General features: G+C 47.5%; 2 protein-coding genes across 2 annotated transcripts; both read left to right on the top strand.

Annotated features, from left to right (window-relative positions):
- Nucleotides 1-14,379: 14,379 nt before the first annotated feature.
- Nucleotides 14,380-16,127, top strand: LOC103638113 (SWI/SNF complex component SNF12 homolog). The gene is made up of 3 exons (XM_020544244.3): nucleotides 14,380-14,457; nucleotides 14,652-14,733; nucleotides 14,840-16,127. Exons 1-3 carry the CDS (start codon nucleotides 14,380-14,382, stop codon nucleotides 16,057-16,059), a joined length of 1,380 nt encoding a protein of 459 aa, XP_020399833.2. The 3' UTR covers nucleotides 16,060-16,127.
- Nucleotides 16,128-16,249: 122 nt separating this feature from the next.
- LOC103638114 (uncharacterized) lies at nucleotides 16,250-19,908 on the top strand. The gene is made up of 2 exons (XM_008661102.4): nucleotides 16,250-19,341; nucleotides 19,468-19,908. The coding sequence occupies exons 1-2, from the start codon at nucleotides 18,978-18,980 to the stop codon at nucleotides 19,557-19,559; spliced, it is 456 nt and encodes a 151-aa protein (XP_008659324.1). The 5' UTR covers nucleotides 16,250-18,977; the 3' UTR covers nucleotides 19,560-19,908.
- Nucleotides 19,909-24,317: the final 4,409 nt, after the last annotated feature.

Raw genomic sequence — 24,317 nt, 5'->3', positions numbered from 1 at the left:
GACACATCACCGGCTCGCCCGAGGCCTTGGCTTCGCTCAGAAGCGACCCTGACTAAATCGCCACACCGACTGACCGAGTTGCAGGAGCATTTAACGCAAAGGGTGAGTCAGACAGACAGTCAGGTCTTGCCAAAGGCGCCACGGCGAACTCCGCTCCGCCCGACCCCAGGGCTCGGACTCGGGCTAAGACCCGGAAGACGGCGAACTCCGCTCCGCCCGACCCCAGGGCTCGGACTCGGGCTAAGACCCGGAAGACGACGAACTCCGCTCCGCCCGACCCCAGGGCTCGGACTCGGGCTAAGGCCCAGAAGACGGCGAACTCCGCTCCGCCCGACCCCAGGGCTCGGACTCGGGCTAAGGCCCGGAAGACGGCGAACTCCGCTCCGCCCGACCCCAGGGCTCAGACTCGGGCTAAGACCCGGAAGACGACGAAACTCCGCCTCGCCCGACCCCAGGACTCGGACTCCGCCCTGGCCTCGGCCAAACGGCCTCCGCCTCGCCCGACCCCATGGCTCGGACTCGGCCTCAGCAACAGAAGACAGACTCAACCTCGGCTTCGGAGGAGCCCCCACGTCACCCCGCCTAGGGCACAGACCCGCCACGTCAACAGGAAGCGTCATCATCGTCCTGCCCCGAATCGACTTGGGTCACGGAGAACAAGACCGGCGTCCCATCCGGCCAGCTCCGCCGAATGGGCAATGATGGCGCTCCACAAGCTCTGTGACGATGGCGGCCTTCAGCTCTCTTACGGAAGCAGGGCGACGTCAGCAAGGACTCGACCGCTCCAACAGCTGTCCCTCAGCCAGGCTCCGTCGCACCTCCGACAGCCACGACATCACGCCAGCAAGGTGCCAAGACCTCTCCGGCTGCCACATTGGCATGTACCTAGGGCGCTAGCTCTCTCTCCGCTAGACACGTAGCACTCTGCTACACCCCCCATTGTACACCTGGATCCTCTCCTTACGACTATAAAAGGGAGGACCAGGGCCTTCTTAGAGAAGGTTGGCCGCGCGGGACCGAGGACGGGACAGGCGCTCTCTTGGGGCCGCTCGCTTCCCTCACCCGCGTGGACGCTTGTAACCCCCCTACTGCAAGCGCACCTGACCTGGGCGCGGGACGAACACGAAGGCCGCGGGACTTCCACCTCTCTCACGCTCGACTCCGGCCACCTCGCCTCTCCCCCCTTCGCGCTCGCCCACGCGCTCGACCCATCTGGGCTGGGGCACGCAGCACACTCACTCGTCGGCTTTGGGACCCCCCTGTCTCGAAACGCCGACAATACCGTTTCCAAAAAGTGTCCAGTCATCACCCGACGGTTATTTCTAAAACGTTGGCGTGCCATGTCATCACTCAGCTGCTATTTCTAAAAAAGCTGGCGTACCATGTCATCACTCGGCCGTTATTTCCGAAACGACCGACGCGGCTCAAATTGACTCAGCTGCTGTTTCTAAAAACGCTGACTTCACTCGGCTATTACCTTCAAAGTGGCCGACGTGGCCCGTTCTAACTCGGTTGTTACCTCTAAAACGCCGACGTCGCCATCAGTCACTCGGTCGTTACCTCTAAAACGCTGACGTCGCCATCAGTCACTCGGTCGTTACCTCTAAAACGCCGACGTTGCCGTCAGTCACTCGGCTGTTACCTCTAAAACGCCGACGTTGCCATCAGTCACTCGGTTGTTACCTCTACAACGTTGATATCACCAGTAACCACTCGGTCGTTAATTCTAAAAACACCGATGTGGCCCCGCCATCATTCGGACGCTACTTCGGAAGCGCCAATGTTGTCAATAATAACTCGGCCGACACCCCTAAAAGCGACAATGTGACCCCGAGTGACTCGGCCACTACTTCTGAGGCACCGACGTTGCAGGCAAAGCGAACGGAAGAATGATTCGAGAACTCCAAGTTACTACCCAAGCGTAGCAGACAGAGAACATCATGGACAATAAATATTGCAACAATCGTCAACTGACCAGGAGGCAAAGTAATTAACACAAGAGGAGATGAAATCATTCTTCATAAAGGGAAGCTACATAACTTACAAATCAACTCGTTATGAGTTGATGCTTTCCCTACTACTACTACATTACATTCCACTACTCTATACTACTAACTACTACTACATTATTTTGTTAATACTATTTCTACTACTAATCTACACTAACATCTAAAAACCAGTGGCGTCTAGCCACTGGCCTTGCTGTCGCCGCCATTGCCGCCCTTGCTGCCGCCGTCACCACCCCTGCCGCTGTCGCCGCCGCCATCACCGTCGCCTCCGTTGTCGTCGTCATCACCACCATCGCCGCCGCTGCCCTCCTCGGACGAGTCCGAGGAGTCCTCCTCGTCCGAGGAGTACTCCGACTCATCCGAGCCCTCGAGCCCGGAGCGCTCGACGGCCCGGATGTAGGTCCAGACCTCCGCGGTAATCCCCTGGGAGTCGTCTGAATCATCAGACGCCACCTGGGGAGAGACAGGAGCCGGAGATCCCTCGAACTCGGAGGAGAACTCCTCCTCCAAGTACTCCGAGTTGCCGAAGTCCTCCGAGGGAGGAGTCGGCTCACGTTTGCGCTTGTCACCAGAGTGAGGCGAAGAACCGCTACCTTTCTTACTCTTGCCCATGGTGGCAGTGGAGGGAAGAAGAGGAGAGTAAACAGCAGCAAGAGATGTGAAAAATCCGGAGAAGCAAAGGCACTATTTATAGAAGAAGAAGGCAACCGCTCACCTCCTACCACGGCCACTGAACAGTCGCAAAAATTCAATATGCAATTCAAACCGTCTGAAGACACGTCAGGCGGCTGACGCCGTTTCACGCAACACAACACCCATTGGGACTCCAGTCAACTGCGCGGGCGATATGATTACACCCGCGGTCACATCAAGTTACTACTCAGAAGCAGTTCGCTAAACACTCAGCGTACCAAGCCGTCCCTTGCCTACACCCATTGGGGGGGACGCCCAGGAATTACCAGTATATTTTTCAAAATTGTTTGCGTGCAATGAATACCTCAAGACAAAAGTGAGATATCAGCAAGGATCAAAGGAAAGCCAAATATAGCCGGTGAGGTACAAGTCTGATCGACAGAAGCGACATGAAGACTAGCCAAGGGACGTCTATCGAACGTCCAATCAGTTGCAGATCAAATAAATTGCAAGACCTAGCAAGATATGGGCAGATCGCGTACTCGACCTCAAAGACAGAAATGTGTGCTGACCTCTAAAAGCGCAATATCAATTGTACAATGCTGACCTCCAAAGCATCCGGCATAAAGGAAGGATGATTCTTGGAAAAAGGCTTGAAACGAAGACCTTCGAGTGGATTATCCTCAAAAATCCACTCGAAGCTCGGGGGCTACACCCATTGGGTGCACCTCCGGTGCACCCAATGAATCGTCATCCCCGAAGAAGCTACATGCTAACCTCTAAAGCATAAGGCGAGATCAAGATAAGGCTGACTTCTGAAAAGGCACAAATAAAAGATAAAAATGATTTCTGATAATACTCGAAGTGAAGACCTTCGAGTGGATTATCCGCAACAATCCATTCGAAGCTCGGGGGCTACACCCATTGGGTGCACCTTCGGTGCACCCAACGAATCTTGAAGCCCTGCAGTGCAAAATGCTGACCTTCGAAGCACAAACCCAAGACAGAACACCAAATTTTTAGGAATAATAGCAGGAGAAGACAATAAAAAGAAGACGTGTTAACCGGATCGCTCGGAATGCTGGAGCAGTGGCCCGATAGAATTATTTCCAAAAGCATTCCCTGGTAAAATCAAATACCGCAAGCTGGACCTAGGATCATTGGGCCATTTATTTCAAAATCGACCCAAAGATCGGGGGCTTGTGGGGGACAGATATCCCTCGGGTCCACCAAAAGGATAAAAGACCTCACGAAAGGCCCAAAAGCCCCATAATTCGTAAGGTCATCCCCTTATGGGCCTGGGAAAGACGACCAGTGAAGCGGATCGACATAAGGCCGGATCGGTGCAAGCCCAGACGGCCCAATGACTTCGAGCAAGTAATCACAACAGTGACCCGACCTTCCCGCGCTGGAGCCCCATACAACGGAACCGAGCGAGGATGGGTCGGCGGAACTATAGGAAGATAGACTCAATCAGTTCACTATTTCTTAGGTGCACATTGTTATCATACCTGCATGTATTGCCCCACGGTCGAATATATAAGGCCTAGGGGGCACCCTTCAGAAGACATGCTCATTACTTAGCCATCCACCCAATTCTCTATGCTCTCGGTGCTAGAGAACCCTCTTGTAACCCACCACATAAAGCACTCTCACCAGGACGTAGGGTGTTACGCATTTCAAAGCGACCCGAACCTGTAAACCATTGTCCACTGTTTCTCGTGCATCTGGCACGAACCATTGAGCTACAGTCGATAACACCGTCCTACTCCTAAAAGCACCTCGAGGGGCTACCCCGGGTGCGCGGTCGGACCCAAAACACCGACAAAGCAAGAATAATCATCCACAATAACTAGACAGTACTTACTCCCGCCGATGCTTATGTAAGCTATCGGGCCAAATAGGTCCATGTGGAGTAGCTCAAGTGGCCTGTCAATCGTCATGATGTTCTTGTGTGGATGATGAACACCAACTTGCTTCCCTGCTTGACATGCGCTACAAACCCTGTCTTTCTCAAAATGAACATTTGTTAGTCCCAAAATGTGTTCTCCCTTTAGAAGCTTATGAAGATTCTTCATTCCAACGTGGGCTAGTCGGTGATGCCAGAGCTAACCCATGTTAGTCTTAGCAATTAAGCAAGTGTCGAGTTCAGCTCTATTAAAATCAACTAAGTATAGCTGACCCTCTAACACTCACTTAAATGCTACCGAATCATCACTTCTTCTAAAGACAGTAACACCTATATCCGTAAAAAGACAATTGTAGCCCATTTTACATAATTGAGAAACTAAAAGCAAGTTATAGTCTAAAGAATCTACAAGAAAAACATTTGAAATGGAATGGTCAGGTGATATAGCAATTTTACCAAGTCCTTTGACCAAACCTAGATTTCCATCCCCGAATGTGATAGCTCTTTGGGGATCATGGTTTTTCTCATACGAGGAGTGAAAGGGAAATAGGCTTACACCTTTTCCTAATTGATTTTGGTGGTTGAATTGCCCAACACAAATAATTGGACTAACTAGTTTGCTCTAGATTATGAGTTCTACAGGTGCCAAAGGTTCACAACAAACCAATAAAAAGACCAAGAAAGGGTTCAAATAAAAAGAGCAAAAGACAACCGAAGTGTGCCCTGGTCTGGCGCACCGGACTGTCCGGTGTGCCACCGGACAGTGTCCGGTGCACCAGGGAATTCCAGTCTGAACCTGCCACCTTCGGGAATTCTAGGAGCCGCTCCGCTATAATTCACCGGACTGTCCGGTGCTCCAGCAGAGTAACGGCTACACAGCGCCAACGGTCGTCTGCAAGAACAATAAATGTGCTACAGTGCGCGCCTGCATGCTCAGAAGTCAGGACAGGCGCCAGAAGGCGCACCGGACAGTGAATAGTAACTGTCCGGTGCACCACCGGACTATTCGGTGGCCCAGAAGTCAGAAGCTCCAATGGTCAGAACCAAATGGCCGGATGACGTGGCTGGCGCATCGGACAGTGTTTGGTGGCGCACCGGACTGTCTGGTGCGCCATGCGACAGCAGCCTCCACCAACGGTTCCTTTGGTGGTTGGGGCTATAAATACCCCCAACCACCCACCATTCATTGCATCCAAGTTTTCAGCCTTCACATCTCATACAAGGGCTATAACATTCAATACAACACACAAACAAAGAGATCAAATCCTATCCCAAGTCCGGAATCAATCCAACCAAATTAGTGACTAGAGAGAGAGACATTTGTGTTCATTTGAGCTCTTGCGCTTGGATTGCTTCTCTTCTTCCTCTATTCTTGTGTTCAACTCACTTGTAATCAAAACAAGAGACACCAAGTTATGGTGGTCCTTGTAGTGGACTTAGTGTCCCATTTGATTGAAGAGAAAGGCTCACTCGATCTAAGTGACCGTTTGAGAGAGGGAAAGGGTTGAAAGAGACCCGGTCTTTGTGACCACCTCAACGGGGAGTAGGTTTGCAAGAACCGAACCTCAGTAAAACAAATCACTGTGTCATCCGCTCTTATTTGCTTGTAATTTGTTTTCGCCCTCTCTTTCGGACTCGCTTATATTTCTAACGCTAACCCCGGCTTATAGTGTGTGCTTAAGTGTATAAATTTCAGATTTGCCTATTCACCCCCCCTCTAGGCGACTTTCAATTGGTATCAGAGTCCGGTACTTCATTACAGCCTAACCGCTTGAAGTGATGTCGGGAGCATCCGCCATGAGGGAGATCGGGACCGGCGACAAGTCCGCAAGCTCGGGGAGAACTCACTCAAGAGAGTCCGCCCTCAAGCACAAGGAGGAATCCTCTTCCTCCATCAAGTCCCAACGGAAGGGTGACAAGAAGAAGAAGATGAAGAAGGTGGTCTACTACGAGACCGACTCTTCGTCACCCTCCACCTTCGGCTCGGAATCGGCATCCGCCACTTCTAAGCGCCATGAGCACAAGAAGTATAGTAAGATGCCCCTTCGCTATCCTCGCATTTCAAAACACACCATTACTTTCTGTCCCATTAGGCAAACCACCTATGCTTGAAGGTGAAGATTATTCTATGTGGAGTGATAAAATGAGGCATCACCTAACCTCACTCCACAAAAGCATATGGGATATTGTTGAGTATGGAGCGCAGGTGCCAAAGAAAGGGGACAAGGATTATGATTCGGAGGAGGTCGAACAAATCCAACACATCAACTCCCAAGCCACTACTATACTCCTCGCCCCTCTAAGTCGAGAGGAGTATAATAAGGTGCAAGGGTTGAAGAGTGCAAAGGAGATTTGGGACGTGCTCAAGACCGCACACGAAGGAGACGAGGTGACCAAGATCACCAAGAGGGAAACGATCGAGGGGGAGCTCGGTCGCTTCATGCTTCACCAAGGGGAGGATCCACAAGCCATGTACAACCGACTCAAGACCTTGGTGAACCAAGTGTGCAACCTCGGGAGCACTAAATGGGATGACCATGAAATGGTCAAGGTTATTCTTAGATCACTCATATTTCTTAATCCTACTCAAGTTCAATTAATTTGTGGTGATCCAAGATATAAACTAATGTCTCCCGAGAAAGTAATAGGAAAATTTGTGAGATTTGAGTTGATGATCAAAGGCTCCAAGAAAATCATCGAGCAAGGGGCCTCCTCCACACCCGATGTGCAACCCGTTGCATTCAAGGCAACGGAGGAGAAGAAAGAAGACTCTACACCTAGTAGGGTCCCCATCGACGCCTCCAAGCTCGACAACGAGGAAATGACGCTCATCATCAAGAGCTTTCGCCAAATCCTCAAGCAGAGGGGGAAGGACTACAAGCCCCGCTCCAAGAAAGTTTGCTACAAGTGTGGTAAGCCCGGTCATTTTATTGCAAAATGTTCATTATCTAGTGATAGTGACAGGGGCGACGACAAGAAGGGAAAGAGAAGAGAAAAGAAGAGATACTACAAGAAGAAGGGCGGCGATGCCCATGTTTGCCGGGAGTGGGACTCCGACGAGAGCTCCTCCGACTCCTCCTCCGATGAGGACGCCACAAACATCACTGTCACCAAGGGCCTTCTCTTCCCCAACGTCGGCCACAAGTGCCTCATGGCAAAGGACGACAAGAAGAAGAAGGTAAAATCAAAATCCTCCACTAAATATGCAACCTCTAGTGAGGAGGATAATTCTAGTGATGATGAGGATAACTTGCTTACTCTTTTTGCCAATCTTAACATGCAATAAAAAGAGAAATTGAATGAATTAATTAGTGCTATTCATGAGAAGGATGAACTCTTGGATAGGCAAGAGGATTTCCTTATTAAATAAAACAAAAAGCATGTTAAGACGAAAAATGCTTATGCTCTAGAGGTAGAAAAATGTGAAAAACTAACTAGTGAGCTAAGCACTTGCCATGATGTTATTTCCAACCTTAGAAATGAAAATACCAAACTACTTGTGTTTGCCTCCAACATATTTGGCAACTACTTTGCCTGATTTGTTAGTGAGCACATAAGAGGCATCAAAAGTTTTAAATGAAATGTTATGATCATTTGATGCAATAGGAGTCTTCTTCTTAGGCAATTTAGCATGAGTGGATTGCCTAGAACTAGATGCCTCACTCTTATACATAAAAGCATGATGAGAGCCAGAGTGAGACTTCCTAGAGTGAATTCTCCTAATTTTGTGTTCGGGATAACCGGCAGGGTATAAAATGTAACCCTCGTTATCCTGAACCATGGGAGTCTTACCCTTAACAAAATTAGACAATTTCTTAGGGGCATTAAGCTTGACATTGTCTCCTTTTTGGAAGCCAATGCCATCCTTAATGCCAGGGTGTCTCCCACTATAAAGCATACTACGAGCAAATTTAAATTTTTCATTCTCTAATTCATGCTCGGCAATTTTAGCATCTAATTTTTCAATATGATCATTTTGTTGTTTAATCATAGCAATGTGATCATGAATAGCATCAATATTAACATCTCTACATCTAGTGCAAATAGTGACATGCTCAACGGTAGATGTAGAGGGTTTGCAAGTATTTAATTCAACAATCTTAGCATGTAAAGTAGCATTCTCATCTCTAAGATTGGAAATAGAAATATTGCAATCATTTAAATCTTTAGCCTTAGCAATTAATTTTTCATTTTCAATTTTAAGGCTAGACAGTGATGCATTCAACTTGTCAATCTTAGTAACCAAACTAGCATTATCATTTCTAAGACTAACAAGAGAATCATCACAAACATTTAAATTCTCAACCTTAGCAATTAGTTTAGCATTGTCATTTCTAAGGTTTGAGATGACATCATGGCAAGTGCTTAGCTCACTAGTTAATTTTTCACATTTTTCTATCTCCCGAGCATAAGCATTTTTAACTTTAACATGCTTTTTATTTTCTTTAATAAGGAAGTCCTCTTGGCTATCCAAGAGTTCATCCTTCTCATGAATAACACTAATCAATTCATTCAATTTTTCTTTTTGTTGCATGTTTAAGTTGGCAAAAAAGGTGAGCAAGTTATCCTCATCATCACTAGAATTTTCCTCATCACTAGAAGTTGCATACTTAGTGGAGGATCTAGATTTTACCTTCTTCTTCTTGCCGTCCCTTGCCATGAGGCACTTGTGGCCGACGTTGGGGAAGAGGAGGCCCTTGTTGACGGCGATGTTGGCGGCGACCTCGTCGGAGGAGGAGTCGGTGGAGCTCTCGTCGGAGTCCCATTCCCGACAAACATGGGCATCACCGCCCTTCTTCTTGTAATACTTCTTCTTCTTCTTCCTTCTTCCCTTCTTGTCGTTATCCCTGTCACTATCACTAGACAAAGGACATTTAGCGATAAAATGACTGGGCTTACCACATTTGTAGCAAACCTTCTTGGAGCGGGGTTTGTAATCCTTCCCCCTCCTTTGCTTGAGGATTTGGCAGAAGCTCTTGATGATGAGCGCCATCTCCTCGTTGACGAGCTTGGAGGCATTGATGGGAAGCCTACTTGATGTAGACTCTTCCTTCTTCTTCTCCGTCGCTTTGAAGGCGACGGGTTGCACCTCGGATGTAGAGGTGGCGCCTTGCTCGATGATTTTCTTGTAGCCTTTGATCATCAATTCAAAGCTCACAAATTTTCCTATAACTTCCTCGGGAGAAATTAGCTTGTATCTAGGATCACCATGAATTAATTGAACTTGAGTGGGATTAAGAAATACAAGTGATCTTAGAATAACCTTGACCATCTCATGGTCATCCCATTTGGTGCTCCCGAGGTTGCGCACTTGGTTCACCAAGGTCTTGAGCTAGTTGTACATTGCTTGTGGCTCCTCTCCTTGGTGAAGCATGAATCGACCGAGCTCCCCCCTCGATCGTTTCCCTCTTAGTGATCTTGGTCACCTCGTCTCCTTCGTGCGCGGTCTTTAGCACGTCCCAAATCTCCTTGGCACTTTTCAATCCTTGCATCTTATTATACTCCTCTCGACTTAGAGAGGCGAGGAGTATAGTTGTGGCTTGGGAGTTGAAATGTCGGATTTGGGCTATCTCGTCCGAGTCATAGCCTTCATCCCCCACGGATGGTTCCTGCGCACCAAATTCAACAATGTCCCAAATACTAGAGTGAAGTGAGGTTAGATGATGCCTCATTTTATCACTCCACATACAATAATCTTCACCGTAAAAAATCGGTGGTTTGCCTAGTGGGACGGAAAGTAAAGGGGTGCGTTTGGAAATGCGAGGATAGCGTAAGGGAATCTTACTAAACTTCTTGCGCTCATGGCGCTTAGAAGTGACGGACGGCGCGTCGGAGCCGGAGGTGGATGGCGATGAAGAGTCGGTCTCGTAGTAGACTACTTTCTTCATTTTCTTCTTCTTGTCGCCACTCCAGTGCGACTTGACACGGGGAGGTGATTCCTCCCTCTTCTTGTTGGCGGACTCCCCCGATGGAGCCTTCCCGTGGCTTGTGGCGGGCTTCTCGTCGGTCCCCATCTCCTTCTTGGCGTGAGCTCCCGACATCACTTCGAGCGGTTAGGCTCTAATGAAGTAATCAGCTTTGATACCAATTGAAAGTCGCCTAGAGGGGGGGTGAATAGGCGAAATCTAAAATTTATAAACTTAAGCACACACTACAAGCCGAGTTTAGCGTTAGAATTAAATTCGAGTCCGAAAGAGAGGACAAAAAAATCAACAAGGAAATAAAGCGAATGAACACGGTGATTTGTTTTACCGAGGTTCGGTTCTTGCAAACCTACTCCCATTAAGGTGGTCACAAAGACCGGGTCTCTTTCAACCCTTTCCCTCTCTCAAACGGTCACTTAGACCGAGTGAGCCTTTCTCTTCAATCAAATGGGACACTTAGTCCACTACAAGGACCACCACAACTTGGTGTCTCTTGTTTTGATTACAAGTGAGTTGGAAACAAGAATAGAGGAAGAAGAAAAGCGATCCAAGCGCAAGAGCTCAAAAGAACACAAAAGTCTCTCTCTCTAGTCACTAATTTGTTTGGAGTGATTCTGGACTTGGGAGAGGATTTGATCTCTTTGTTTGTGTCTTGGAATGAAGTCTAGAGCTCTTGTATGAGGTTTGATGGCTGAAAACTTGGATGCATTCAAGTGTGGTGGTTGGGGGGTATTTATAGCCCCAACCACCAAAATGGCCGTTGGTGAAGGTTGCTGTCGTATGGCGCACCGGACAGTCCGATGCGCTATCGGACACTGTCCGGTGCGCCAGCCACGTCACCCGACCGTTAGGGTTCGACCGTTGGAGCTTCTGACATGTGGGCCACCGGACATGCACTGTTCACTGTCCGGTGCGCCATCTGACGCCTGCTCTGACTCTACGTGCGCAGGCGCGCACTGTAGCGTTTCACTGTTCCTTTGCAGACGACCGTTGGCGTTGTTTAGCCGTTACTTCGCTGGCACACCGGACAGTCCGGTGCTACACCGAACAGTCCGGTGCTACACCGGACAGTCCGGTGAATTATAGCGGAGTGGCTCCCAGAATTCCCGAAGCTAGCGAGTTGGAGGGAATCCACCTTGGTGCACCGGACACTGTCCGGTGGCACACCAGACAGTCCGGTGCGCCAGACCAGGGCAGCCTTCGGTTGTCTTTTGCTCTTTTTATTTGAACCCTTTCTTGGACTTTTTATTGGTTTGTGTTGAACCTTTGGCACCTGTAGAACTTACAATCTAGAGCAAACTAGTTAGTCCAATTGTTTGTGTTGGGCAACTCAACCACCAAAATCATTTAGGAAAAGGTGTAAGCCTGTTTCCCTTTCATAAGGCCCCTAGACCGCACGGACTCTGTATTTATTACGGAAGGGACGCGCCGCCTGTCCACCCTGCTGACAGGCGATGTGCCCCCTCAGCATTTATTGCGTCCTATCCACTCCGCTGGCAGGCGGCGTCAGGGCCACCCTGCAGACGGCGCACCTGTCCAATCCACTATCAAACAGTGCGCCCGTGCTGCATTGTGCACTGTGCTCATCATCCCTTATACGAGAAGCTTCCCCTGCACACCGATACTACGCAGATCTCGGATGTCAGGGCACAAGGAGATTGCTCCACCAGCGAACATTTGTGGCTCCAAGTGTTACGCCCGTGATGTTCCTGGGCCCACATGTCGGGGCTCAGTACCTTTGTGCATGCCCCCTTAGCTATAAAAGGGGAGGCATGCAACGTTACAAGTCGAGCTCAATCTTTAGACTTGGACCCAAGTCATTTAAGACAACTCAAGCTCTCAAGCAATACAACACCCAGTGGAGTAGGGTATTACGCTCCGGCGGTCCGAACCACTCTAAACTCTTGTGTGTTCTTGTGTTCATTCCTTCACCTCGCAACAAGCATAACGCTTAAGCCCCCTCCACATCTTAGGACTTAGGGCGGGTACACTCCACCACCCGATCGGAGAATTTTCTCTCCGACAGTGTCCATACCAGCCAGACACTAATTCACTTTAAGAGCTCAAAAATGTAAAAGATCTTTAAAATTATATATATAATTTTAAATCTTGAACATTTATACTATTATAAAGTAAAATTATTATGTTTAAAATCATAGCAAATCATAATTTACCATACATGCACATATCATAATCACATTTATAGATCATCGGTTGTCTAAGCTGTGTCTAATCGTGTCGTGCTCGTGCCAACCCATTGTACCGGGGCGGCGGCCCAAGCACAACACTGAACCCGTGTCGTATCGGTACTGGCAATATAATGTCTGATTGGTTGTCTGCACCGTCTCGTTCTAAGCCATCTCATGCATCGATCTTGTATGTGCTTCTGTTTGGTTACCTGCACGCGGGAGAGACAATCTGTATGAACAGATGCAAAGCAAGCCATTTTAAGGTCATTTGGCTTCATCTTACATACGCCTGAAACAACCGCATGTGGCCAGCCAACCTCGGATGAGTCTGCGCGCCTGCGAGCAGGCATCCAATCAGGCAGTATGTAAATCATGCACGTACCATACTGAAGCATTACGGGTCGTACCGTGCTTCAGTCCATTTAGCATAGCTCACTTAACCATCTATAACCGCAAGCATGGTGTTGTGAACTTATGGCAAATATGTGAGCTCATCAAAAGTTCATTCCATTCGTTTGGACGGTGGACGCATGCGTGCAGCTGCATCCGCAGAGTCTCAAGTCTCAGTTTATTCGGTTGCCGGATAAACGCATGTAGACTGAGGCCTTTTTAGAACAAGGGAAAAGTTAAGGAATTTTGAAGGATCAAAATCCTAAGAAAGTTTTCCTATGTGATCTTTTGGAACAAAGGATTGAATTGATATAAATCTTATAAAATTTCTATGGAATTAAGTATTATAGTGAGATTTTGGAGGATTTTTAATATTGGATTTAATCTCTTGAAAAATTTACTATAGAATTGAAGGTGACATACAATTTTTTCTTTCGTCCTTATGTTTTGCTAATACTCCATTCCAAAGGAGACTTGAGCTTATAAAAAAAGACACCCGCACCCAGCTTATAAATATATAACACCGTTATTTTTTTTTAAAAAAAACTTTAATCACCCGTCTTATTCAAAAACTAATGAGTTATCATTTAATTTTTTGTGGTTTGTTTTATCACTTAAGTTAGTTTGTGCTTGACTTAAAATTTCACGTTTTTTAAAAATGTTTTATTTTTGAATAAATATTTTGAATACATGAGTGGCTAAAGTTTTCCAAAAAAATCATCGGTGTCATATATTTGTGGACGTAGATAGTATATGAAGATTTATTTTTTCACTCTTCTCTTGTGCACATTCTGATATCCAAACAAGAGTTATGTTTGTCCTAGATACACTAATACAAACAACCAAACAAAAAACTACATATAAACTTAGCCTATACATAAGTAGCCTGGCTCCTCACATATGGACCAGTCTACCACAATACAACAAACAAATAGACGGAATTGTGAATCTGCAGCGCAAAATGTCTGGTTTTGCATTGCATCTGCTGCAGCGTTTTGCTTAATCTGCGATAGGGGATGATCACAAGTGAGCACAGATGCAAATATAATGGCCTGGTCGCCTGGATATAAACACACGGAAGTGCGTCTACACTCTACAGAAGATAGCATAAAACCACCAACCTAATAAGAACACTGCAGAGTGAAGTAAACATTTAGGGCATGTTCGTTTTTATTCCAATTTATATGAATTAAAAGAGATTAGATGGGTTTAAATCTCAAATATATCAAAATCTCTCATAATTTCTTTCAATCTTGTATAATCATACGTGATAGAAATAATCGAACAAGACCTTAACAAGCTATATAACATGGAGGTCGCATGTAATGAATGGCATAATACCTGCATCTTTACCGTACAACAGCGTCAGGGATGATATCAATCACGAGAATGTGTTTGATGATGTAACCATAATCTGCCATCGCCTGCATAACAGCAAGAGTTTATTGATGGCCTGTTTGGATCCCATGAACTAAAATATGATATCCTGGTCAAGTGAATTATGCAATATCCTAGTCTAAGGCTTAATATTATTAATAAAATACTGAAACCAATAAAGTACATCTTCTTTTTCAGAATCATATATCGAAAACTTTAGATTAGGATACAGAGAGGCACTGATCCAAACAAGCGAGCTTTTTGGAACCGTGATATCACAAACACTGAGCTTCTGAAAATCGGTATTCCGAACAACGCAATTGAAATTTTAGTATTATAAGCCATTGTACTTCGAAATTTCAATATGTGAGTAAGATTTAACCGGCGCTCAACTCGTTGTTACGACAGTCGATTTAGAACGGATCCACGGCCGACTGTCTGTGCCGTCTTCCCCAGCGTTCGACTGCTCTCTCTGCCCAGCGCTCGTCGAGCTCGTCTGGGCTCCCCGACGGTCTTCCCGGCGCTCTCCCTCTCGAGCGCTCTCCCTCCCGAACTCGTCCTCACCCCAGACTCCACTCATGGCCGCCACTGCAGGATCGGCCAAGCGCCCCCCGCAAAAGCCCCCTGTCCGGCCCCTGGCACCCGGCTCAACCTCGTCGGCCGCAGCGGCCTCGGCGGCGGCCGTTGCCAACTCTGGGGGCGTCGACCTCACCCCCGCCGTGCGGCGCAACAAGAAGCGCAAACTCCCCGAGAAGCAGCTCCCTGACCGCGTCGACGCGCTGCTCCCAGAGTCCGCCCTCTACACGCAGCTGCTCGAGTTCGAGGCCCGCGTGGACACCGCGCTTGCGCGGAAGAAGGTAGACATCCAGGAGGCGCTCAAGACGCCGCCCTCGCTCCAGCGCACACTCCGCATCTACGTCTTCAACACCTTCGCCAACCAGGGGCCTCGCACCATCCCACCGCCCAAGAATGCTGACCCGCCAACCTGGTCGCTCAAGATCATTGGTCGCGTGCTGGAGGACGGCGCCGAGCTGGATCCTTCCAGTGTTGTGCCCAAGCACAACCCAGTGTACCCCAAGTTCTCCCAATTCTTCAAGAGGGTGACTATAGCGCTGGACCCCTCTCTGTACCCAGAGAATCCGCTCATCATCTGGGAGAATGCACGGACAGCTGCCCAGCAGGAAGGGTTCGAGGTAAAGAGGAAAGGGGATAAAGAGTTTGTTGCAAACATCCGGCTGGAGATGAACTACAATCCTGAGAAGTTCAAGCTGTCACAGCCGCTTATGGAGGTGCTTGGGGTGGAGGTGGACACTCGCGCACGGGTGATTGCTGCCCTCTGGCAGTATATTAAAGCAAAGAAGCTTCAGAACCCAAATGATCCTTCCTTCTTCATGTGTGACCCTCAATTGAAGAAGGTGTTTGGGGAGGACAAGCTCAAGTTTGCAATGCTGTCACAGAGGATATCGGGCGTGGAGAGCGCTCGGGAGGGAGAGCGCCGGGGAAGACCGTCGGGAGCCCAGACGAGCTCGACGAGCGCCGGGCAGAGAGAGCAGTCGAGCGCCGGAGAAGACGACGCAGACCGGTCGTGGATCCGTTCTAAGAAACGGACTGCCGTAACAACGAGTTGAGCGCCAGCTAAATCTTAATCAGATATCGAAATTCTGAAGTTCAACGGATTATAATACTAAAATTTCAATTGCACTGTTTGGGATACCAATTTTCAGAAGCCCAGTATCGGTGATATCACGGTTCCAAAAAAACTCCAAATAGGCCCTGAATCTGCCAGGAAGACGTATACATATAGCAGCCGTATGTGGCAGGGCATCTTAGGAGACGACATAACTTCAGACTACTAAACGTTGCCGATAATACAGAGGAAACAATGTGCTGAGGACAATCAGCAGTTGAATCGAACATAAGCTAAATATCAACCAGACAAGATTATGATTTCATCGGAAACAGATACGTAGTAAAAACAGATAAGCATGTTGTTTTTCTACAAGCCATTACAGCACTTGTCACATGAACAAGTTCATCGAATAGTAATACAAAACTGTCCTCCTTTTCATACGCATGGTAAAACCAATAATTGAAATTTACAAAAAGTCCGCAAGCAACAAAGTACACGGTAGTCATCATCATTAGCATAAAAATACTCCACCTCAACTAACAAGACGAACTTGATCACCTCACCACAACCAATTGGACGGATCAACTCGTACACACAGGCTTGATTACTACTAATAACCCTGTTGTTTCCTGCTTTCAGAACGACAACTGCCGGCTCTCAAATCCACCATCATCTAATTTAAATAAATTAAACACCGACAGCTGCTAATACACATGGAAAACAAAAAAAAGTGTTCATCATTTCAACTGCTCCAAAACCTGCGCTTTTTGCAGTACGTTCGTCTATATTACAAAACGTGAAGGATGACGAAGGGTACAGCAGTAACAGATTTCTAACAGATACGTAATGCAGCTTCATTGAGCTGCTTTCCTGAAAATGCTTTCCTGAAAAACATATTCAGGCTACTCCAGCACAAGCATCACCAATGCTGTCACTTTGTGTAATAAAAAGAGTGAGAAAAAATAGTTTGAAAGGGCTTTCATTGGTTCTTCCTTTAGCCAACCGTATTCAGCAGCAGTTGGGATCACATATCTGAGAGACTGAGACAGACCAAAGATAGGCTTCTTGCTCCAGTGCTTGTTTATCGTTCTTTAGCTTGAACATGTCCTTCTCAAATCTCGTAAGGAGCAGCAGTTGGATTCACATATCTGAGACAGACCAAAGATAGGCTTCTTGCTCCAGTGCTTGCTTCTCGTTCTTCAGCCCTGCAACAAACTGTTTGATCGGCGAAACGTGTTTACATGATGGCATTTAAGCGAAACGTACGTTTCCATAACGACATAAATCCAAATTTCTCTCCCTCGTCTTGTCCTGTCTTGTTCTGTTGCTTTCGCCGCTGAAAAGAAGTCGCAAGCAGCTATGCTGGAGCTGGAGTCATCCCCAATGGAGCGGCCGACGGACCTCCTAGTCGACGAGGTCGATGGTGCCTTGTCCTCAGCGTGGCTACCAGAGGAGTTGGTTGGGAGCGATATTCCCGTGCACGAGACAGGGATCTCCCTCAATCCGTGGCCGATGACAGATGGAGCTCTGACGATTGATGCAGTTGACAGTTCTTGGTTGAAAGCTCTGAAATGCATGATCTCTAGAAACCAGTTTGGTAATGTATTGCTCGGTTTCTGAACCAATTTTTCTCTAGAATTCTTCTATACAACTACTGCAACCTATGGTTTCCGTGCTTCCAAAATTCTGGATTGTGCTCCTGAAATGCTGCAATTCTGATGTTGTTATTGTGCAGCTGAAACAACCAATAGCTGCTACTGGATTGGTGTTTCGACACAGTTTTCAGAAATGTTGTTGCCGACACGAGAAGAAAAACTGAAACTGCATTCTTGTATACAAGTTTTCCTTTGTCCCTTTCTGCTGTCCAAGCAAACTGAAGAACACAAGAAGCAAACTGAAGGACACAGGAAGCATTTGCCTGCATTTTTTCCATTGAAGTGCAAGCAAAGTGAAGAACACCGGAAGCACAATAATTCAACAACAAAGGCCATTGGCCAGTCCATAAAACAAAAGGCTGTTCAACAGAACATATTACAAACGACACCACACTAAATAGATAAGAAGCACATGTCACGAAGGACAGCCTTATCTCGTCGAAGAAGACAACGGCGGCGATGGATGAGATGAAGAGAGGAGCAGCGGAAGCCAACGAGGCTTGGACCTTTGGCCATGCTTGATGGCCATGGAATTTCGAGGTTGAGGCTGCTTCGAATTAGGATTAGGACGGATGCGTGCAGTTTGGCAGGAGAAGATGCCGTGCACGACTCCGCCCCCTGCGCGGCAACATCGCCGCAACAAAACTGGGGTCTTGGACAGATTTGATCGGCGAAAGCAGCTTCGGCGTCCTACCAGATTTGGGAATCCACACAGATCCGCCGGAGTGCATGGGAAACGAAAAGCGACGTCGGCCATTCCGTTGCGCGGCAGGCCAGGCACTCGTATCGACGACAGTCGCGACGGCCGAGTACTCCATGCGGGTGGCGGACACGACGGCGGCTACCGTCTTGGATTGGGACGTGGCAGCGATGCAGGCGGCAGGCCCAGCTCGAGTACGTAGTGCCTGTTTTCCCAATCGGCTGAACGCGTGCAGCGGCGGCGGTCGTACGTAGGAATCCGTCACTGATTTGGCCACCAACAACACACAACCATAGTACGTGATGCCCTGCAACCACCCACACGTGGACGTGGCTGAGGAACACCGGCCGCGTGTCACCCGGCGACTGTGCATCAGGCCGGCCGCGCGCTAGTCGCAGCGGCCAAGTAGAAGTAGTCGTGTGTATATCTTCCAGCCCGTCTGCTCGCCGGCCGTCTCCGTATCTATCCACCCACCCCCACGCCGCGCGCACCTGCATCGACCGCCCGTGCTCACCTCCACCCAGCACCACACCACCTACAAGAACGAGCCAGCATCCCGCCATGCCGATCGGCAGCGGCTGCACCACCCAGGCGCTGGCGGCGATGCACGGAGGAGGCGAGCCAGAGGTGGTCGAGCCCCACCGCCGGCTGCTGCAGCAGCGCATGGAGCCGCTGTCGTCGTTCCGCCCGCCGGCGGACAGCGACGTGGACAGGGACGACTGCAGGCGGCTGACGCGGCTGCTGGTGAACGTGACGGTGGACCGCAGCCTGTGGCCCGTCCACCTCGTGCTGGGCGCCGACGCCACCGTCGCCGACCTCGTGCGCGCCGCCGTCGCCGCCTACGCCCGCGAGGGCCGCCGCCCGCCGCTCGCCGGCGCGGCGGCCGACGGCTTCGAGCTGCACCTCGACAAGTACTCGCTCCAGAGTAGGTGCACCGAGACGAACAACGAACCTAATTAAGCTCTTTCTCATATCTCTGGAAGACTGGAACTCCAGACTAGGTAGGTAGGTGCACTGACCGTCGGCCGCCGCTTGTTTGGAACTCTGTCAGGCTTGAGGCTGGAGGACAAGGTGCTGGACCTTGGCTCTCGCAACTTCTTCCTCTGCGCGCGGAGACCTGCGGGGCTCGGCTTGACGACCTGATGAGAGCCTGGTTGGTTGGATCGATCGGATCCGATCGACGGTGCACGCACGTGCAGCCTCGAGTCGTCGATCGTGGCAAGGTCACATGCGAAGAAGGGGTTGCGAGTGCAGCAGGTATTCAGGCCTTCAGGGTTTGGAGATGGAGATGGCGATGGCGAACGACCTTGAATGTTGGAGTTCCTGTCGAGCCATTTCTTTATCGCGTCAATCTGCGAGAGAGATGCAAACCGAAAGAGGGGTAATATGGTCAGCTGAGAAGATGTAGAAAAAGAAATAAAATAAAATAATAAAGAAAAGATCAGAATAAGAGTTGAGAGTACTGTAATAAAGAAGTCATTTAAGGGCTTTAGTTCACGGACTAAAGTTTTTGTTTGATTTTAGAAACTAAAATTATTCAGAACACCAAAAAGTAGAATTAATATAGTTTAGTTCCTTTTAGTTGTTCATTGAGGGACTACAGACTAAAACAGTTTAGTCCCTGATTTAGTTCTATCGTTTGGCAATTTAGAGACTAAGGTCCTGTTTGGAATAGCTCCAGCTCAGCTCCAAAAAATTTGGTGGAGCTGGTCATCGAGTGCTTCAGAAAATCGTGAACTGGAACTGTAGGCCTTAAGAAGACATTTAGGCCCCGTTTGGGAGGGCTTCACTTTAAGAATTGCGGCTTCAGTTTTCCAGCTTCACTACGAAACAACTTCAATAGATTTATTAAGCAGGGTTCAAGAGTGTTTGACTTGCACATAGACTCTAGCTTCTATAATACAATTAGTTTGTGAGAATTTCCTTAATTACCATTGATGATTAGCGGGTGGAGAAAAAGACTTGAATCGGTAGGTCATGTAACCAATGATATGGTGAGTAATTTTTTTGCAACTTCATGAGGAGATATGAAAACGTTTTTTAATCACCCTTTGAGGAACTTCAAAAATTTCATGAAAGGGCCTCTAGCCTAGTTGTTTAGATGGCCTGAGTAACACTCCTTAGGTCTTAGGTTCGACTCCATATGGAAGTGAATTTCAGGCTATGGTTAAAAAGGTCCTCTCGTCTGTCTCGCGCCAAAGCATAGGTCTAAGGCCCGATCGTTTCTCACATGGGCTACGGTGCCGCTATATATGGGTGGGGCAGGGGTTCGTGGGGTTTCTCAACCTACGTGAGAAGATCTTCTTAATGTAATGCTCGTGGGCTCTCTTATCCTCCCTCCCACAGGTCAAGTGCTTGGTGAGTGATCAAATATGGTGTATGTCTACCTTTTTTAGTCAAGCAGACAAGGTTGTAAAAGCTGACGATTGTATATGTCATAGCAAAAAACTCGCACGAGAGGGAATGGCCGCCCTCTCGGTAGAAGAGATCGAAACAATGGTCCGGACCGAGAAAATTTTTCGAACCCTAGCCCCCATAACTAACGTGTCGTCGTCAATTGTACACTCTACAACGGCCCAATCAGAGAGTGGCAGACAAGACATCGTAACCCGAGAGCAGATGAGGCACAATGAGGGGATTTTTTAATGAAGCCGGAAAATTCGCCACTGAGGGGAATTGAACCTAGGTCTTGGAGGCTACTCACAAGCCTTAACCACTATGCTAGAGGCCCTTTCACAAAGACAATCATAGTGTATTGTTGGGGACTTGTTCTCAAATGCTATGAGTTAAGAACAAGGCAACACGAAATGTTAATAATTAAAGCCCTTCGTCCTCCGAAGCATTATCTCCCTTAGGACATAATGATCTTTAGACGAAGGTCATGAAGGACGTACCTTCATCATCGCAGTATATATTAATGAAAGAAGAAGCATATGAAACAAGAGAGACAACATGAATAATTATACAACATCTTTTATATATCCTTATTAAATTATCATAAATGAATATGAACAATATTGAATTACATTTGTACCTTCGGCTTGACAGAAGGCAAAAGTCCAAGCGTGACGCACGAATGAATACAAGTCAGCGTGAACAGTACGGGGGTACTGTTCATCTATTTATAGGCACAGGGCGCAGCCTGTGTAAAATTACATTCATGCCCTTTATGTTTACTATTGACGTAAGGACAATCCAACGAGGACTAAATAGCCTTTCCCCTTTAAGTCGGTTCCTTTTCCCGCCGCTGAGCCGAAGCTCCCTTGCGCGTAGCATCGGAGCTGCATCATCCTTCGTCTCGACCATGCTTTTCATATTATGTACAGTTTCATTCCGAGTCCGAAGGTACCTGTACATATATTACACTTGGGAAACATTGTTAAATCATGTTTTTGAGGACCTTCGGAAGACGAAGGCCCCCAACAGTAACCCCTCGCAGTATTAATTTGTTATAACAACAAATTTAGACTGCGACATGAACGAAGGCCTTAAGCCGAAGGTCCGAAAAAACACCTTCCCTTTGCTAGAATAGCAATAGTCAATGACAGGTGGGATCCACCAAGTTGCAAAGCACTGGGCGTATAAATATGAACCCACACCGGCAACATTTGATACGCCATTTCTAGCATTCGCGTTATTTTCTCAAACTTTTTATCTCTTGCTCACTAGCTCTCGCCTGATTTTCAAGTTTTCGAGCTTCGGTTTAAAGACGTGTTTTCACCATGTCTGGGGAAAAAATGATTGAGGAAAAGAAGACGACTGCGGAGACGAAGCTAACTAAGGAGACGAAGTTGTTTGAAGAAAAGAAAGTTACGGTTCTTTTTATCGCTGGGTTTATTGAGTCTATGTCAAAAACAAACACAGAGAAGATTACTAAAGAGATACTAGATGGTTTGTCTGAAGATACTGATGACAATGATAGTTATGATGTGGAAAGTGGAGACGAAGATTCTGAAGATCGGCCCTGGCGACCAAGCCATACTGTCTTCGGAAAATCGACTATTAAACAGAGTCATCTTGACAACATGAGAGGAAGGTACTTTCGTGACATGTCTATCGTGAGAGTTGGCGGATACAACATCGTCCCTGCCCCTGAGGAAAATGAAGTTGTTATCTACCGAAGCTTTTTTAAGGTTGGTCTTCGGTTCCCTTTAAGCAAGTTTGTGGTTGAAGTGCTGAAGATATACCAGATCTTTCTTCATCAGATCACCCTCGAAGCTATAATTAGGATGGGGATTTTTGTCTGGGCTGTAAGGAGTCAAGGGCTGGAGCCGAGCATAAAGTGCTTCTGCAGCATGCACGAGCTCTTGTATGAGACGAAAGCTACTGGCAAAGAACAGTACCACAACAACTTCAGTTGTTATGGATTTATTGCTCGACCCAATGCAAGCCACCCGGTCCCAACATTCCGGAAAAGATGGCCTGGGTCCTGGATGGGGGAGTGGTTTTATGTTAAAAATGATTTAAAGGCAAGGGAAGACATTAAAGAAATCATTCAGCGACCCATCTGGTCTCGCTTCGGCCTTCGAAGGCCAAAGGTAGAAATTGATGGCAATGTCGAAGCATGTCAGAGAGCTTTTAGCACTGTGTGTGCCTTCATTGGCACAAGGGATTTGATTCAAGAGCATATATCCTTCAGGGTATGGCCACTTGTGGAAAGCTGGGATATGCCAAAGGAGACCACCGCCGACTCTAATGAGGGTGGTCTCGTCCGACTGAAGTATACCTTCAGATTTAGGGAGAAGTTTGATGAGCCGAATGACGACTGGCTGAAGTGTATCGAAGCTACCCTCTTGAACACTAAGAGGAGGATTTCATTAAGCGGGAGTTTTGATTAGTCAAAGGAAAAGCATTTGAAACAAGGGGAGAAAATTTCAAATATTGAAAATGCTTCTCAAAGTCCTATTCATATACCTTTGACTATTTGCAAAAGATTTTGAAAAAGAATTTCCAAAAACATTTCAAAACGAAACAAGTGGTGCAAGCGTGGTCCAAAATGTTAAATAAGAAGAAAGCCATCCATGCATATCTAGTAGAAATAATTATTGGTTTCATTCCAAGCAGCCTTTGCACTTACATTATGCAAACTAGTTCAATTATGCAATTTTATATTTGCTTTGGTTTGTGTTGGCATCAATCACCAAAAAGGGGGAGATTGAAAGGGAAATAGGCTTACACCTTTTCCTAATTGATTTTGGTGGTTGAATTGACCAACACAAATAATTGGACTAACTAGTTTGCTCTAGATTATAAGTTCTACATGTGCCAAAGGTTCACAAAAACCCAATAAAAAGACCAAGGAAGGGTTCAAATTAAAAGAGCAAAAGACAACCGAAGTGTGCCCTGGTATGGCGCACCGGACTGTTCGGTGTGCCAACGGACAGTGTCTGGTGCACCAGGGAACCCAACTCTCAACTTGCCAACTTCGGGAATTCTGGGAGCCGCTCCACTATAATTCACCGGACTGTCCGGTGTAGCACCGGACTGTCCAGTGTGCCAGCGGAGTAACGGCTACACAACGCCAACGGTCGTTTGCAACGAGCAGTTAATGCGCTACAGTGCGCGCAGAAGTCAGAGCAGAGCCAGAAGGCGCACCGAACAGTGAACAATGACCGTCTGGTGCACCACCAGACTTGAAAGGGAAATGTGCCCTTGGGCCATTTCTAAGTATTTTGGTGATTAAGTGCCAACACAAATGGTTTAAGTGTAAAACTATGCCAAGTTGTGAATAAAGTGCAAATCAACACAAAGGTATGATTCTAAACTCAGTACATTGGTTTTTGTATACTGACATAATTGTCTAAGTGCTAGAATCAGAGAAAAGACAAAAGGAAAAAGAGTTGGCTGTGTACAGCCAACTGCTGTTTAGTCTGGGTGCACCGGACTGTCCGGTGGTGCACC

This window comes from Zea mays, chromosome 9 (genome assembly GCF_902167145.1).
Source record: "Zea mays cultivar B73 chromosome 9, Zm-B73-REFERENCE-NAM-5.0, whole genome shotgun sequence".
Classification (NCBI taxonomy): domain Eukaryota; kingdom Viridiplantae; phylum Streptophyta; class Magnoliopsida; order Poales; family Poaceae; genus Zea; species Zea mays.
Note: the sequence above shows the minus strand (reverse complement) of the source record. Positions and strands in the feature narration are given on the sequence as shown.

What these genes read in the sequence shown, in the direction of transcription:
- LOC103638113 (XM_020544244.3), top strand. Translation starts at nt 14,380, where the DNA reads ATGAATGGCATAATACCTGCATCTTTACCGTACAACAGCGTCAGGGAT. An exon ending in ACGAGAATGTGTTTGATGAT is followed by an intron (nt 14,458 to 14,651) that starts GTAACCATAATC and finishes CGAAAACTTTAG; the next exon opens with ATTAGGATACAGAGAGGCAC. An exon ending in CACTGAGCTTCTGAAAATCG is followed by an intron (nt 14,734 to 14,839) that starts GTATTCCGAACA and finishes TTGTTACGACAG; the next exon opens with TCGATTTAGAACGGATCCAC.
- LOC103638114 (XM_008661102.4), top strand. Translation starts at nt 18,978, where the DNA reads ATGCCGATCGGCAGCGGCTGCACCACCCAGGCGCTGGCGGCGATGCAC. An exon ending in CGACAAGTACTCGCTCCAGA is followed by an intron (nt 19,342 to 19,467) that starts GTAGGTGCACCG and finishes GAACTCTGTCAG; the next exon opens with GCTTGAGGCTGGAGGACAAG.